General features: G+C 55.6%; 2 protein-coding genes across 4 annotated transcripts; one reads left to right on the top strand and one right to left on the bottom strand.

Moving 5' to 3' along the window:
* The first annotated feature begins 455 nt into the window (after positions 1-455).
* ENDOG (endonuclease G) lies at positions 456-3,799 on the top strand. Its single transcript, XM_025888048.2, has 3 exons — positions 456-1,191; positions 2,124-2,233; positions 3,452-3,799. The coding sequence occupies exons 1-3, from the start codon at positions 682-684 to the stop codon at positions 3,732-3,734; spliced, it is 903 nt and encodes a 300-aa protein (XP_025743833.1). The 5' UTR covers positions 456-681; the 3' UTR covers positions 3,735-3,799.
* Positions 3,179-11,244, bottom strand: SPOUT1 (SPOUT domain containing methyltransferase 1). 3 transcript variants are annotated; one of them, XM_025888045.2, is made up of 12 exons: positions 11,158-11,244; positions 10,497-10,542; positions 10,092-10,214; positions 8,213-8,372; positions 7,883-7,972; positions 7,713-7,762; positions 7,373-7,503; positions 5,941-6,013; positions 5,737-5,835; positions 5,116-5,218; positions 4,784-4,931; positions 3,179-3,953 (listed from the first exon to the last, which is right to left on the bottom strand). In XM_025888045.2, exons 1-12 carry the CDS (start codon positions 11,191-11,193, stop codon positions 3,885-3,887), a joined length of 1,128 nt encoding a protein of 375 aa, XP_025743830.1. In that variant the 5' UTR covers positions 11,194-11,244; the 3' UTR covers positions 3,179-3,884. The 3 variants fall into 3 exon arrangements, with proteins under 3 accessions (XP_025743830.1, XP_073761745.1, XP_025743831.1); XM_073905644.1 differs by having other exon boundaries at positions 10,406-10,542; positions 11,158-11,237; XM_025888046.2 differs by lacking the exon at positions 10,092-10,214 and having other exon boundaries at positions 11,158-11,236.
* Between the last annotated feature and the right edge of the window lie 3,883 nt (positions 11,245-15,127).

Here is a 15,127-nt window from a genome sequence, read left to right as displayed (position 1 = left end):
TGCCTTCTAGAATCGTGCCAGTTTCTGTCCCAACGAGCCATTAGCATCAGCCGCCTGCATCCCTGTCCTCTTGCCCGGTGTTAAAATATTTACCAACGTCCTACAAATTTCGACTTAGGTGTAATGGTTAGAAGGGTAGATTTTGGTGTCAGGCAGACCTGGGGTCTTGTCCTTCTTTGTCCAGCCAACTAGGAACTTCCTCTCGGGGCTCTTTTGAAGATTAAGTCAGGCAGTGGAAGCGCTTTAGATGAGTGCCTGACACTTCTCGGCGCTCGTAAGTCCTAAGTAGGAGCTCCTACCCGCGGCGCGGAGGGTCCCCGTGCAGTCCAATGAGGGCGCGGGGCGGAGCCGGGCGGCGGCATCCAGTTACGAACCAGGGCCGGCCCGTCCCGCGCCCTCCCGGGTGCGCGTCTTAAAAGGGCAAAGAAAGGGCGCCGGGACGTCCCCTCGGCGCCAGTCGTGACCCCTTCTGTGGGGGTTCCCCAGTTCTTCGAAGCGTCCTTGAGTGGAAGCGACGGGCATCCCACCGTCTCGCGCCCCTATCTGGCCTCCTCCCCTGCGGTGGGCCCCGCAGACCGGCGCGGCCCCTTTAAGAGCCTCGCGGGTCGGCAGCCGGAGGTCGCGGTGTTCCCCGGGCGCCGCGGGCCGCGCTCCACCTGCTCTCGGGCCGCTCTCCCCGCCATGCAGGCGCTGCGGGTCAGCCTGACCCTGGCGCTGGGCGCGGGGCTGGGCGCGGCGGCCGAAAGCTGGTGGCGGCGGCGGGAGGACGCGCGGGTGGCGCCGGGGCTGCTGGGCCGGTTGCCCGTGTTGCCCGTGGCCGCGGCGGCCGAACTGCCCGCCGTGCCCGCGAAGCCCGGGGCCCCGGCGGGCGCCGGCGAGCTGGCCAAGTACGGGCTGCCGGGGTTGGCGCAGCTCAAGAGCCGCGAGTCGTACGTGCTGTGCTACGACCCGCGCACCCGCGGCGCGCTCTGGGTGATCGAGCAGCTGCGGCCCGAGCGGCTCCGCGGCGACGGCGACCGCCGCTCGTGCGACTTCCGCGAGGACGACTCCGTGCACGCGTACCACCGCGCCACCAACGCCGACTACCGCGGCAGCGGCTTCGACCGCGGCCACCTCGCCGCCGCCGCCAACCACCGCTGGAGCCAGAAGGCCATGGAGGACACCTTCTACCTGAGTAACGTCGCGCCCCAGGTAGCGCCCGCGCTCCGGGTCAGGCGCCTGGCTGCTCACCCCGCGCGCCCCTGGCGGGAGGCACCGAGCACGGAGCCACCCAGCACCCGCTCTGCAGTCCGACCTTGATTGTGGGCCTCTGGGCACCTCCCTGAGCTTCAGTTTCCTCGCAGCGAAGACAGTGCACACGAGAGTACTGAGCACTCTTCCTGGCCCATGGCATGCATTCAGCGCATATTAGCTGTAATGAGGGGACTGAGGCCCAGAGAGGCAAAGTGGCCAGTTGTCACACAGCAGGTGACCCAGGCAGTCTGTCTAGAGGACCCTGGGCTTTCAGCCACTGTCCCTACCCTGCCTGCCTCCCAGGAGTCAGAGGAAAGTAACTCTGTGTGCTCTATTTCAAGCCCTCTTCAAGCAGGGCCTGGAGACTTGACCTGGGGCTCTGGGTGAAGCCCAGGGGGTCTGAACCTCCCATCTGATTTTGCTCTTCCAGCGTCTCAGTTCCGTGCCTATTTGACTAGACACTGGAGAGCTCAAGAGCCGGGAGTCAAGAGCAGATCCATGACTTCCAGCTGGGCTCTGCACGCGGTTCAGGAAGGAGAGGGTAGGGCTGGAGAGTTGGCCTTCCCATGAGGCCCCGGGGATGGGGGTGGGGGGGGGGGGCTTGTTTCTCTCTCCGGAGAGGGAGAAGTGCCCCTTTCCTTAGTCTGTCTCTTTGGAGCCGAGAAGCGGTTTTGGGACCTGGGATGTCAGTCCTCCCATTCTAGATGGGGGCAGGCTAGCACCGCTCTGTCTGGCTCCACCCTCACGGCCAGGTGGCCTAAAGACGGCTCTCCTTCCTTGAACCCGTTACCTCAGCGTGCTTGCCCAGCCCACTCCCCATCGGACTATCCTGGCTTGGTGCCAGTTCCTGTCCATCTGTCTGTCTGTCTGAGCCCCCCCTCTCCAACCAGGTGCCCCATCTCAACCAGAATGCCTGGAATGACCTGGAGAAGTACAGCCGCAGCTTGGCTCGCACCCACCAAAATGTGTACGTTTGCACAGGGCCGCTCTTCCTGCCCAGGTAAGGCTAGAACGGGGGGGGGGGGGGGGGGGGGGGGGACAGCTGGGGCTGCCAGGGCCTCCCATTCACTAGAGGCCCCCTCCTGCCACTCACCATCCAGGCCTGCCTCAGCCTCTGGGTGCGCACGCAGTGCCAAGTCACATCATCTAGTTTCTTGATAAGATGGTCCGTTCTCTGCTTCAGACCCCCCCAACTGCATTTCTATAGCTAGAGGCCTGTGGGGGTACCCACAAGACTGTCTCTTCTGCGCCGGCATCAGGCCCCAAACCTGCCTCTGTTCCTCTCTCCCCTCACCTCTTGCCATGTGCCCGACTCCCTTTCTGTCCAGATAGAAAGCCTTGCACCAGGCTCTTGCTTTCGGTTTCCTCTGCTTGGAGCAACCCTCCTCACCCTTCTGGAGCCAGGGTTTGACCTCCATCTCCCCGATCCTGAGCCTTCACTCTTGTCCCTCTGCAGCCCTGCCTCCCAGGTAGAAGGGACTGAGCTCCCCTGGGCATGCTCAGTGAATTTTCCAGCCCAGTGAAGACAGATGGGGGAGGCAAAGGGTTGTGGGGAAGCCACTGGCTCTGGAGTCCACGGGCCTCAGATGGAACCCAGGCCCTATCACCTGGTCTCTGGGTGTCATGGGCAAGTGACCTCAATATCCTCTCCTGTAAAGTGGGGATAATAGCCATTCCCTACCTCGCAGTTGCTTCGGGGTGAAATGTGGGTGGTGGAGGTCGCTATAGTAAGCGCTCAGCATGGGCTGGCCAAGGAGGCACGGATGATTAGCAGGTGCTTCCTATGGCCTGCTGGAATGGAGTAGGCCCCGCCGAGGAAGACCGAAGTCCTCCATCCCGTGTTCTGGGCCCCAGGCCCTCGCCCACTTGGTGCTCACCCGCCACGGGGGAGGTAGGCAGTAGTCTCGGGTCTGCAATAATGAAGGTGAATGCCCACAAGGCCGGATTCTCTCAGCTGCATTTATTGCCACCACCCACCCTGCCTGACCCAGTGCTGGGCCTGAGGGAAACAGGGTAAGGGAGTGTCTACCCTGCGGGGAGCCCCCAGCCTCCTGGGGGAGCTGAGAAGGGCACAGAAGCCTCCTGCTAAGGGGGCAGTTCTACAGGCTGACACAAGGTGGAAGTCAGGCCGGGGAAGGCTTCTCAGAGGTGCAGCCTCGGGTCCGAGCAGACCCCTCGGGAACTCTGAAAGGCCTCGTGTGCCCGGGTCTGCCCGCAGGACGGAGGCTGACGGCAAGTCCTATGTGAAGTACCAGGTCATCGGCAAGAACCACGTGGCGGTGCCCACCCACTTCTTCAAGGTGCTGATCCTGGAGGCAGCAGGCGGGCAAATCGAACTCCGCTCCTATGTGATGCCCAACGCTCCTGTGGACGAGGCGGTCCCGCTGGAGCGCTTCCTGGTGCCCATCGAGAGCATCGAGCGGGCCTCGGGGCTGCTCTTTGTGCCAAATATTCTGGCGCGGGCAGGCAGCCTCAAGGCCATCACTGCAGGCTGCAAGTGAAGGCCGTACCCTGCCGGACTGTGGGGGCTGGGTCGCATTAAAGGTGGTGATCTTTGGAGACAAAAGTCCTGGCTGTGTCTGTCCCAGGGGCCCCTCAGGAGCCTCTGGCTTCCCTGCTGCTGCTTCGCGGTCTTCGGCCTGCTGGAACCTTCAGCTGGGCCGGGCACCCGCCTGGGTGAGGCCAGGCTGCAGGGCGGCCAGGGAGATGAGGATGGCCTCCTGGAGGGAAGTGCGCCGTGGGCTGGGGCCTGGGAGGCTGGCGGGCGCCTGGCTCCCAGCCTCGCAGGGCTTGACCTCCCGGGACCCCCCCCCCCCAGGGGCTTGCTGCCCTCCTCAGGGCCCCAAGGACGTTAAGAACAGGCTCAGCCCCATCCTGCAGATGTGCCACGGGCTGCCTGCATGCCCTGCCGGGGAAGGGCCTTGCCTCTCTGCTCCTTGAGGGGCGTTCTTAGCTCCCAGGACAGGGTGGGTGCAGGGCTTCCTGCTGGGAGGGTGTGGCCCCTGGAGGGCCCTCAGGGACAGACTGGAGCTGCCCCCCCCCATGTAGTCACCACCCTTTAAGACTACTGGACGCCAAGTGCCTCGTGTGTGGACTTCAGAAGCGGGTCCACCGGTTCCATGGGGGCACAGGACTGAGGCTCCCAGAGCTGGCTGCGTACTGCACCCCCCAGGACTGAGGTGCCACTGAAGCCCAGTGGGGAGGGCTGCCCTGCCCACCACGGTCACGTGTGAGGAAGCGGAACCCTGAGCGTACGGCTGGGGAAACTGAGGCCCGGAGCTGGGATGGCCGGGGTCTCCTGAGTTACCCACCCTGGGAGCAGCTGGATGGGCACCAGCACCCAGGATTCTTGACTCCCAGCTCACTCCTACTCTGTCCCTGCTGGAATTCGCGGTGGTAAGAGGCCGAGGCCGTCAGGAAACCATCTCCAGAGAAGGCTGGCTCGAGACAGCCTTGGGCAGAGCTGCACCCCCGCTCGGACAGACCCCTGGCTGGCGGTAGAACCTTGAGAACAGCCTGGGGGCTGGAGGCGGGAGGAAAGCAGGCTCACCTCGGTGCGGATGGTGCGGCTGCCCTGGCTAGGGCAGGTGTTGACGTACAGATCGAACAGGACACTGGGTTCAGCCACCTCTAGGTTGGGGTCAGCATCCACCCCAGCTTCCAGCCCCTGGAGGCCCCCGAACACCACGAGAGCATGCCTGGCACCCACAGGAGAGGATCAGTCCCTGCTCACTAAGGCCACACTGAATGCAGCTCCCCAGAGCTCTCAGCCCCCCACTCCCGGGACACAGTTAGGGGCCCAGTCTGTACAGCTCCGCCCCCACCAAACAGGTTTCCGGCTCCATTTCCCCTTCCCCGGCCCCTGCCCCAGGCTGTACCCACCTGAAGCTGGGCAGCTGGGCGGAGGTCACATTCGAGCCTCTCTCTGATGTCCCAATGGTCAGGTCATACCCGTCCTGGAAGGGGGCCTCAGCAAACACAGCACCTGGGGGAGAGACCGGTTCCCTGGGGGTCCTGTTCCGATGCCAGAGCCACTCGGCTCTGTGTGTCTGCACATGGGGGTGGGGTGGGGAGAAGGGCTGGAAAAGGGGCCTCAGGGAAGGGAGTCACACCCAGCCACACACATCCGCCGTCCTGGGAGGTCCGGGACTCAGCAGGGAGAAACCACACCTGTGCTAGACTGGGGGCGTAAAGCTGAAGGTGGGTAGGAAGGAGCTCTGAGAATTCACAGTGCACCCTAGATCCATCTGGTCCTTTTGTGCTATTCCCAACCCCACGGCAGACGTTACTAATGAAGCACGATCCTTTTCCTCAGAAGTCCTTTCCAGTGTTCCAAGCAGCGCAGCCAGGGAGACCACGTCCCAGAGAAGGAAAGGCATTTGCTTACGGACACACAGTAAGGTGGCAGGACAAGGACCCTGGTCTGCCTTCTGGGTCAAGCAAGGCTCTCTGTGGCCTCCCAGAGAGGGGTCAGCTCTTCAGAGGAGGAAGCTCTGTCCTTACTGAGGCAGGAGGCCAGCCGGACCGTGTAGCCCCAGTAGAGACCGGCTTTGGTGCGAGGGTCCTGTGATGACACGACTCTTCCCCGGTAGGTCTTGCTTTCTGCAGAGGAAGCAGGGAGGCTGTGAAGATGAGGCGAGGGGCAGGAGGTGGCAGGAGGTGGCTCCAAGCCCTCTGGCTGGGCCAGGCTGGGAAGTTTCCAGATACCTGGGAGCTGCTTCTGGTTCAGCTGTACTGTCACACGAAGTCCAGGCTCCAAGTTCTTGTCAATCTTCACCTCCTGGGGAGAAGCCAGGAGAAATGGGTGCTGTTCCCCAGAGGGCCAGCAGGTGTCACTGTTCTCCCAGATGCTGGGGGAGGTGAGCTCTGAGCAGCTCACAAGGTACCTGAGGGGTCCAGCTCAACCTCTGCCCCCTTTCTCTGGCACCCGGGCCAGACCTGCTCTCAAGAAACCATTTGTCGGGTGACTGGGTGGTTCAGTCGGTTAAGCAGCCGACTCTGGATTTCGGCTCACGGCAAGATCCCGGGGTCCTGGGATCAAGCCCCACATTGGGCTCCACACCCAGCAGGGAGTCCGCCTGAGGACTCTCTCCTTCTCCCTCTGCCCCTCCCTGCTCCCCATGCAAGCATGTGCAGGCTCTCTCTCTCTCTCAAATAAATCTTAAAAAAAAAAAGAGAGACCATTCTTGCAAAACAACTATAAGACATTGGGCAAAGACGAACGCTCTGGGCCTGGCACAGGGCAGGAATAAGTATTTCGCAGGATGAACTCCCAGTCTTCTACGTTTTGAACAGATGTGGCTATGCCACTTCCTAGCTACAGCGGTTCGAGCAGGCTACTTAATCTCTGCGAGCCTCGGTTCCCTCCACTGTCAAACAGCAAACCCTCCATAGACAACAGCCCTGGGCCCGGCGTGAGGTCAACGGGAGCTGCGACGAGTGACAACCGATGTCTGTGTTTTGTGCCAACTCTGAATTCAGGATAGGGCACTTTCTTTCCCTTCTGAGGTCTCTCCTGTCTTCTCCTTTGGTCTGGGTCTGGGTCATCCTGGTCTGCAGTTAGCCCGTCATTTCTGGTCTGCTCTTTTTGAGGGGAGGGGACCCTCCACCTTGAAGTGTTTCTGTCTCTGAATCCAGAAGCCCTGAGAGTAAGCAGGTAGCAGATGAATGCACCAATCCCAGCGTTGGCTCTGCGTCCTGCTGGAGCTGCCCCAGAGGGATTCTGAACTTGTTTTTGTAGGGTTTTGGCTGGGGTGGATTGGGTCTGAGCGTGAGGACTACCTCTGTTCATTTACTTTTTTTTTTTTAATCTTTTAATTTTTTATTGTTATGTTAATCACCATATATTACATAATTTGTTTTGGTGTGGTGTTCCATGATTCATTGTTTGTTCATAACACCCAGTGCTCCATGCAGAATGTGCTCTGTTCATTTACTTTTTAAGAAACAGTGTATTTGCTCCTGGCTTTATCTACTGAGCCCTGTTTGGGGACACTTCTCTGGCCCAAATATCCATCAGTAGGGGAACTGCAGGCACAGATGCCCGGGTCCAGGGCTCCCTGCTCACAGGACCCTGCCTGCCCTCCATGGCCGGGATGTGTCCGGAATGTCTGTCCCAACCCGCTCTCCCAGTCCCTACCTTCTTCATGCCACAGTTGACAAAGGACCCGTGGCCTGGCCGGGTGGGCCGGTCCACCACGATGCCCTCTCTGAACTCGGACTCCTCATCCTGACGCATGTGGTGAGGGCTGTCCAAGGGGTTCAGAAGCCCTGTGGGTTGGGAGATGCCAAGGCACACGGTGGTATGGCTGGAACCTTGGAGGCCTGGTCCGCGCATTCCAGGCCTGCCCCAGACCTGCTGTTTGCCACCAGGCAGAGGCCTTGCCCTGCCTGGGCCTGTTTTCTCAACTGCGCAGCAATTTCTCAGGGTCTGGGGGATGATCCATGAGAAATGGGGTCAGCACCCCCTGCAGCCTTACCTGCAAACTGGAGATCCTGATGCTTGGGGAAGAACGCCTTTCTTAGGTACCTAGTAAAGACCGTGGATCTCAGGAAGTTCCCAGGGGAGGCTGCCCCCTGCCTGACCTGCACCTCAACCACCCTCCTCCTCCCCATCACGTTCAGGGAAGTCTGCCCTTCACCCCCTTACTGTGGACACTCCAGGTACTGCAGGATCCGGGCCAGCTGCACGCATGCCTGCCCCTTCTTGCCGACTCCCCTGAATTCTCCCTCCACGGTCCTGGAAAGAGAAAGATAGGGCTTCCAGAGCCTACTGTGCTCCCTTCGAGAGCTTCTCCACCCAAACTGACCCCTGCAGTGCCCCTGCTTTGCAACTCTTCCCACCAGATTCACTGGGGGAGATTGCAGGCAGCGTTCTCAGCCCCGGCAAGTAGGCAGCGACAAGGATGAAGCAAAGTCAATCCTAGCGGTCTCTCCCTCCTCACTTAGCCCCCCGGTGCCCTACTGGATGGCCCCTCACTTGGCATCTTGGCCTTCTTCGTCGAACACCACAATCTCATCCACACAGAAGATGGTGCAGGCTCTGGCAATCTGGCCAGCCAGGTAGGTGCGGAGCTCCGGTGACTGGGCATTGTCCAGGATGGAGCCTGGCAGGGCCACACTCAGGGTGTAGGGCCGACCTGGGCAGGGGAGGGGTGTTCATGGGCAGTCTAAGAGGCTAGGGTCGAGCTTTCCCCTCTCTCCCTCTAATCCCAGGGCCCAGAGTTAGAAAACTTTTCCTCGGGGAGGAATTTTGAGGCCAGCAAAATAGATCCAACTCCCCTTTCCAGGCCTCAATCTACCCAGGAGGAAAATGGACCTACTGGTCCCCAAGGCGCCCATGAACAGGGCACACAACTGGGCAAGCCTGGAGAGTGGTTAGAGGCACTGGCCCATGTTCATGTGCTGGCTCCACCCCCTATGGCCTCAGTTCTCCAGCTGTCAAATGGGGATAATAAAGAGAGCTAATATTATTAGGGCCTTTTCTGTGTGCATTCACCCCATAACCCTAAGAAGTATTACTATAGGATCCCCATCGAGAGGTGGGGACCCTGTGACCCAGAGAGATCAAACATGTGGCACAAAGTCACAGAAAAGGCAAGACAGCTGACATATGGGTTCAGGCTGTCTAGTTCCGGAGGGACCACCGTATTCACCCTCCCAGAGCCACCCAAAGGGAGCCACATGAGGGACCACCCAGGAAGGACTTCCCTGGTGTCTGAAACAGCTGACATGCTCAGTTTCTATCCCCACTGTCAACATCATCACTGGTAACCAACAGGCTTAGAGGGCATGTTATGACACCCTAACCCTCCTGACATTTGGGTCTAGACAAGGAGAAAAGATATAATCTGTTAGGGTAGCTCCAGATGTACTAATGTGGAAGGACACACAGGGCACAATGTGCAATGAGAAAAACCAGGTCCAGAAGCTAATGGATAACGTGACTTCACTTTTGTAAAACTGTACCTATATACTCTACATATGTATACGTGGATGTATATACTCTACATATGTATACGTGGATGTAACATAACATCTGGAGAAACTTTCACTGCAATGTTTGCTGGGATTTTTCTTCTTTACAGTTTTCTGTATTTTAGGGAAGGGGATTGTTTTGAACAGGTATTATTTAATGAGAAAAAAAAAGACAAATTCTTATTATAATCAAAATAAGGGGCGCCTTATTTTGGGTGTAAGCCCCACGTTGGGTGTAGAGCTTCCTTAAAAAAATAAAATGAATAAATAAAATAAAATTAAAATAAAAAAAAATAAAAAAAATAAAATGAAATAAAAATAAATAAGGGGCACCTGGGTGGCTCAGTTGGTTGGGCGACTGCCTTCAGCTCAGGTCATGATCCTGGAGTCCCAGGATCGAGTCCCGCATCGGGCTCCCTGCTTGGCGGGGAGTCTGCTTCTCCCTCTGACCCTCCCCCCTCTCATATGCTCTCTCTCTCTCATTCTCTCTCTCTCAAATAAATAAAATCTATAAAAGAAAAAGGGAAAAGAAATCAAAATTTTTAAAAAATATATAAATAAAAATATAAATAAATAAATAAAATCAAAATAAGTAAATGAACAACTAGATTAAAGCGCACAGAAAGTGCTCAATAAAAAAGTAAAAAAAAAAAAACCCAAAACTGTCATTATGATGATGAGTTCTGGAGGTATAAAGTTATGATATGTGATGCTTAGGCTCCAAAGGATTGAAATCTACCTAAGTAGGAGGTTAGGACTCAGGTTTTCCCATTCTCTGGACCTCAGTTTCTCCCTCAGGACAAGATGTCTGGACCCACTGGTCTCTAAGGTCCCTTCCAGATATGACATTCTCTTCCCTGCCCAGGACCCAGTCTGCCCACCCTGGTCCTCCCTCTGTGCAGTTGCCTCTTCCTGTTGGAGCTTTGCCTGTTCTTCCTGTGCCCGCTGCCGCTCCAGTTTTTTCATCAGCTTGAGATCCTTCCACTTCTTTTTCTCCTCTTTCTCTGGAGAAGAGGACATGTGGATTGGTGGAGGGGACAGGGACTTGGAGGGAGAGGCCCATGGAGCAGTCCAGGAGATGGTGCCCTCCCAATACGGTCAGCCTGGCCTCTCCGGTGCTGCTTACTGAGCAGCCAGAGGAGCCTGTGGCCCCGTCTTTCCCATTTTGGGCGCTGGGGGACCCAGAGGGACAAACCTGGAGGCTCTCCCCGAGGTTCAGCAGTGCACTGCTGGAGTGGCCTCGGGCAAGGCTGAGCAGATCCCCTCCCCCTCAGCCTCTTACTTACTCTGCTGCTTCCATTTTCGCCACTCGACCCTTTGGCCATGTTCACCCTAGAGTAGGAATGGGAAGAGGTACAGGAGTGAGGCTGAATGATCACAACTGGGAGGGGGTCCCATTTCCTGCCTATAAATGGGGGTGGTGAGGAAACCACGGAATGCCCCCACCCCGCTGCCGCTGGGAGAGCGTCAGAGAGCAGAGACCTGCTACACTCTAGTGCCTGGGGCCGGGTCTGACACATAGCAAGCACTCAATAAGTCGTCGAATCGAATCTGACAGGGCAGAAGAGGAAACTGAAGCTCAGGGGGAGAGGATCTGCCTACTGTCGCCCTGGGAGTCAGACGAGATACGCCACGAAAGAGCTTGAGAGGACAGCCAGGGTCCCACCTCCTGAATCCACGCCCGGGTCAGAGTAGCCGCAAGGGGCTCCAGCAATGGGTTACCTGACGCTGTCCCGGCCCTGGCTAGGACCCCGGCACTCACCCCCGGTTCTCTTGCGCAGGGGCGCACGCGGCCACGAGCATGCGGCACCTCGGGGCTTCCGGGCTCGGATCAGCGACAAGCAGGGAGCGGGAAGCGCGGCCCAGCTCCGCCACGGGCCCCCACGCGGCTCGTTCTCGCGCCCCCACCCCCTGTCCTGCCCCGGGGCTCCACCTCCCGCCACTTACCGGGCCGCAGGGCCGCTTCTTCACGCGCTCCGCCATGTTCGCCGCACACCGTCGGCCACACCCTGCCAATCAGACTCACCTCTTCCGGCCACACCCCCGCCGAGCCGTCCAATCGGAGAACCAAGGGCATGCGGGGGCGTGGCCTACGCGTCTAGGGGCTTTGCGAGCGCATGGGCTGGGACGCGCTCGCTGGATTGAGCCGAGTCCGCGCAGCGCGTGGGGGCCAGATCTTGTCGCCGGCCTCGGGGGTCCAGAGGGCAGTTTGTGCAGTGCTGTGCTGGATCTCTGGACGACAGGAGAGCCGCCCTCTGTTTCCGCAGGAGCGCGACGCTTAAAACTCAGCTCGATTTTATTCTACATGGGGACCTTGAGGCCCAGAGCTGGAGTGTGATTCAGAGCTGGAAATGATCTTAGAATTTAATTCAGTTCTTTTATGGATGCATTCATTTACTCTCTCTTTCAATTAACAGACTTTATTTTTTAGAGCAGATTTACCAAAAATTGAGCACATTGTACACAGTTCCCATATAACCTTTCTCCCCCACTCATTTTCCCCCACTCTCAACATCAACATATTGGTTGATGAACCAATATTAATACAGTATTATTAACTAAAGTCCATAGTTTACATTAGGGTTCACTCTGTGTTGTACATTCTACAGGTTTTGGCAAAGACATCATGTCATGTATCTACCATCATAGTATGGTACAAAATAAGTCCACTGCCCTAAAAACCCTGTGTTCCACCTACCCTCTTCCAAGCCCCTGGCAAGCACTAATCTTTTTTACTATCTCTATAGTTTTCCAGAATGTCATATAGTCGGAATCAAAGTATGTAGCTTTTTAATTTATTTTTAATTGTTTATGTTAAAATAAGCTCTACACCCAAGGCGGGGCTGAATTCACAACCCTATTCCATTGCATGGATATGCCAAAGTTTGTTTATCCATTCACCTTGTGAAGGATATCTGATTGCTTCCAGTTATGAATAAAGCTGCAATAAACACTCATGTACAGGTTTTTGTGTGGACAAGAATTTTCAACTCACTTGGGTAAATAGCTGGGAACCTGATTGCTGGATTGGGCAGTTAAGACCATGATTACCTTTGTAAAAAACTGCCAAGCTATCTTCCAAAGTGACTAGACCATTTGCACTCCTGCCAGCCATGAATGAACTAAGCATTCTTTTTTATGCTAATGAATTTGAGGGGTGCCTGGGTGGCTTAGTCGGGTAAGGGTCTTCCTTTGGCTCAGGTCATGATCTCAAGGTCTTGGGATCCCAGGTTCCCAGGTCGGGCTCCCTGCTCGGCGGGGAGTCTGCTTCTCCCTCTGCCCCTCCCCCTGGCTTGTGTTCACACCTGCGCTCGCTCTTTCTCTCTCTCTCTCTCTCATACATAATACATAAATGAAATCTTTAAAAAAAATAAATAGTAAGTAATAAAAATAATAAATAAATTTGAGTCAATATTTATTCAATCAAGAAATAGTTATCGAACAGGGTCTATTTTGAGGCAGGTACGCCTTGTTCCCGAGGCAGGTACACCTTGTTCCCAAGGCAGGAACAGGGACACAATGGTAAGCAAAAGCAGATGCTGATCTGGAGCTAACAACCAAACAGAGGAGAGACTGATTTTTTTTTTAACCCTTTAATTTACAAAATTCTTTTCATTTTTCTATTTTTTAAGTAAGCTCTAGGTCTAACATGGGGCTCGAACTCAACCCCAAGATCAAGAGCTACATGCTCTACCACCTAAGCCAGCCAGGTGCCCCGAGGAGACATTAATTTTTTTTAATTCTTTTTTTTATATTTTATTTATTTATTCATGAGAGACAGAGGGAGAGAGAGAGAGAAGCAGGCTCCCAAGGAGCAGGGAGCCCGATGCGGGACTCTATCCCAGGACCCCGGGATCATGACCTGAGCCGAAGGCAGATGCTTAACCATCTGAGCCACCCAGGCGCCCGAGATTAATTTTTAATTCAGTATATTTGTTAACATTCCAAGGTTGTGTTTATTTCCCCAGCCTCTCCCTCCAGTATCTGAATGAGAAGGCAAATCATTTACGCATCTCAGGCAAATCTGCCTTCTTAGGCTGGCTGAGGTTACTCAAGTAGTCTAAAATCTGGAACTTCTGTCGAGTCACGGATTTGAGTTATGGGCAGATTTTAGACTGGTTCATGAGACATGGAACCTCTGGTTGGGGTGGTTCTATCCATGAAATCTTTGGGTTTACCCTACCAGGGACTTTCTTGCCATCAGGCTATGTGTAGTATAGCGAAGGGGCTCCAAGCCTGAGCCTCTGAGCTGGTATTTTGTTTCACAGTCTTGACTTTGGAACTGTGGGAGTAAGTACCGAGTCCTGGTTTGGAAGGGGAGGGAGGGAGGAGTACTATGCCATAGCACAAAATGCCTTCCAACAGCAAATCTCTGACACCAGGTGGGTGTCCTACACTTCAATTCGATTCTGACCGTAAGTACTGAGAGTTGGTGCAGATCCTATAGGTTAAGGGCTCAGTCCCACTGGACCGCTCCCCCATTTCAAATGCCAGCAGCAAGTGGGGTCTCTAGGCTACCCACACTTCTGCCTGGGTGATGACAAATTGGGGCATTTCCAGCGTTCCCCTGGAGTTCAATAATTCCATGAAATGATTCACAGCACTCAGGAAGGTGCTGTACTTACATTTTCGTTATAAAGGATACAACGCAGGAACAGCCAAATGGAAGAGGTTCACAGAATAAGGTTTTGGGGGTGGAAGGTGCAGAGCTTCCGTGCCCTCTCCTAATGCACCACCCTCCCAGCACATCAATGTGTTTGCCAACCCAGAATCTCCTTGAGCCTCATTGATTCAGGGTTTTTTTAGGTGGGGTTTTATTCCATATGTACAATTGCTTGAATCACTGGCCAAGGGAAGTGACTGAACTCAGTGTTTGGTCCCTTTCCCCTCCATCAGGGCCTGGGGTTGGGACTGAAAGCTCCGAGCCTCTAATGACATAGTCAAAGGGGCTTATTATGAACACAAAGGACAGTCCTAGGGGCACCTGGGTGGCTCAGTCGGTTAAGCGTCTGCCTTTGGCTCAGCTCATGATCCCAGGGTCCCGGGATCGAGTCCGGAATCTGGCTCCCTGCTCCACGGGGAGCCTGTCTCTCCCTCTCCCTACCCCCTGTTCATCTCTCACTCTCTCAAATAAATAAATAAAATCTTTAAAAAGGAAAAAAAGAACAAAAACAGAAGACAGTCCTCTCTCTCAGGGAATTCCAAGGGTTTTAGGAGCTCTGTGCTGGGAACCAGGGACATACACTAAATACATTTTAATATATCATATGTTCCCATCAGCTCCCCCAATTAAATGGATCAAATGAGCAAACACATGGGCCTGCAATGTAAGGCGACTTCAAGTCCCCAGCACCACCTTCCAAATGAATTCAGGAGTTACTGTTGCTTTCTATTGAGACGCCCACCCCTGGGAACAAAGCTGCTTCTGCCTTTGCCAGCCAGATGGCTTTCGGCAAGTCACATCACATCCAAAGTGGCTTCCTCACTTGTACAATGCAGATAGTAACTCCCGTCTCAGGGGCTTGTTTAATGAGATGGTGGGCATCTAGGCCCCTGACACATGGGGGTGCACAATTAAATGCGCTACTTCCTTCCCCTTCTGTATAAACTCCCTGGCCCTCCTGGCCTGCACTCTGACCCCTGTGAGACAGGAGACTGTTCGTGTCTCCCTGTCAGACACTCAACGGAGGCCCCCACCTCCTAACACATGCCCAACGTGCCACAGCCACACCCCTTCTGAGCCCCGGGTTCAGCACAAGTCCCCAGTCCCTGCCCTGCTCTGGGCCTCTGTTTTACTCCACAAAACACATTTGTACAAAGAGGGGCTGGGATCTAAGTTTCACTGAGGTGTCTTCCGTTTCGCCCCAGGCCCCATCAGCGATCAGCACCACCGTGTGAAGCAAAGAGAGGCAGCCAA

Source organism: Callorhinus ursinus, unplaced genomic scaffold, assembly GCF_003265705.2.
Source record: "Callorhinus ursinus isolate GAN/ISIS: 27379988/994484 unplaced genomic scaffold, GSC_fseal_2.0 scaffold24, whole genome shotgun sequence".
Lineage (NCBI taxonomy): Eukaryota > Metazoa > Chordata > Mammalia > Carnivora > Otariidae > Callorhinus > Callorhinus ursinus.
Note: the sequence above shows the minus strand (reverse complement) of the source record. Positions and strands in the feature narration are given on the sequence as shown.

Coding starts and splice junctions, on each gene's coding strand:
- ENDOG (XM_025888048.2), top strand. CDS start 682: ATGCAGGCGCTGCGGGTCAGCCTGACCCTGGCGCTGGGCGCGGGGCTG. Junction 1,192..2,123: donor TGAGTAACGTCGCGCCCCAG/GTAGCGCCCGCG, acceptor CTCTCCAACCAG/GTGCCCCATCTCAACCAGAA. Junction 2,234..3,451: donor GGGCCGCTCTTCCTGCCCAG/GTAAGGCTAGAA, acceptor GTCTGCCCGCAG/GACGGAGGCTGACGGCAAGT.
- SPOUT1 (XM_073905644.1), bottom strand. CDS start 10,535: ATGGCCAAAGGGTCGAGTGGCGAAAATGGAAGCAGCAGAGTAAGTAAG. Junction 8,373..10,091: donor TGCACAGAGGGAGGACCAGG/GTGGGCAGACTG, acceptor TCCCCTGCCCAG/GTCGGCCCTACACCCTGAGT. Junction 7,763..7,882: donor CAGTACCTGGAGTGTCCACA/GTAAGGGGGTGA, acceptor GGTCTTTACTAG/GTACCTAAGAAAGGCGTTCT.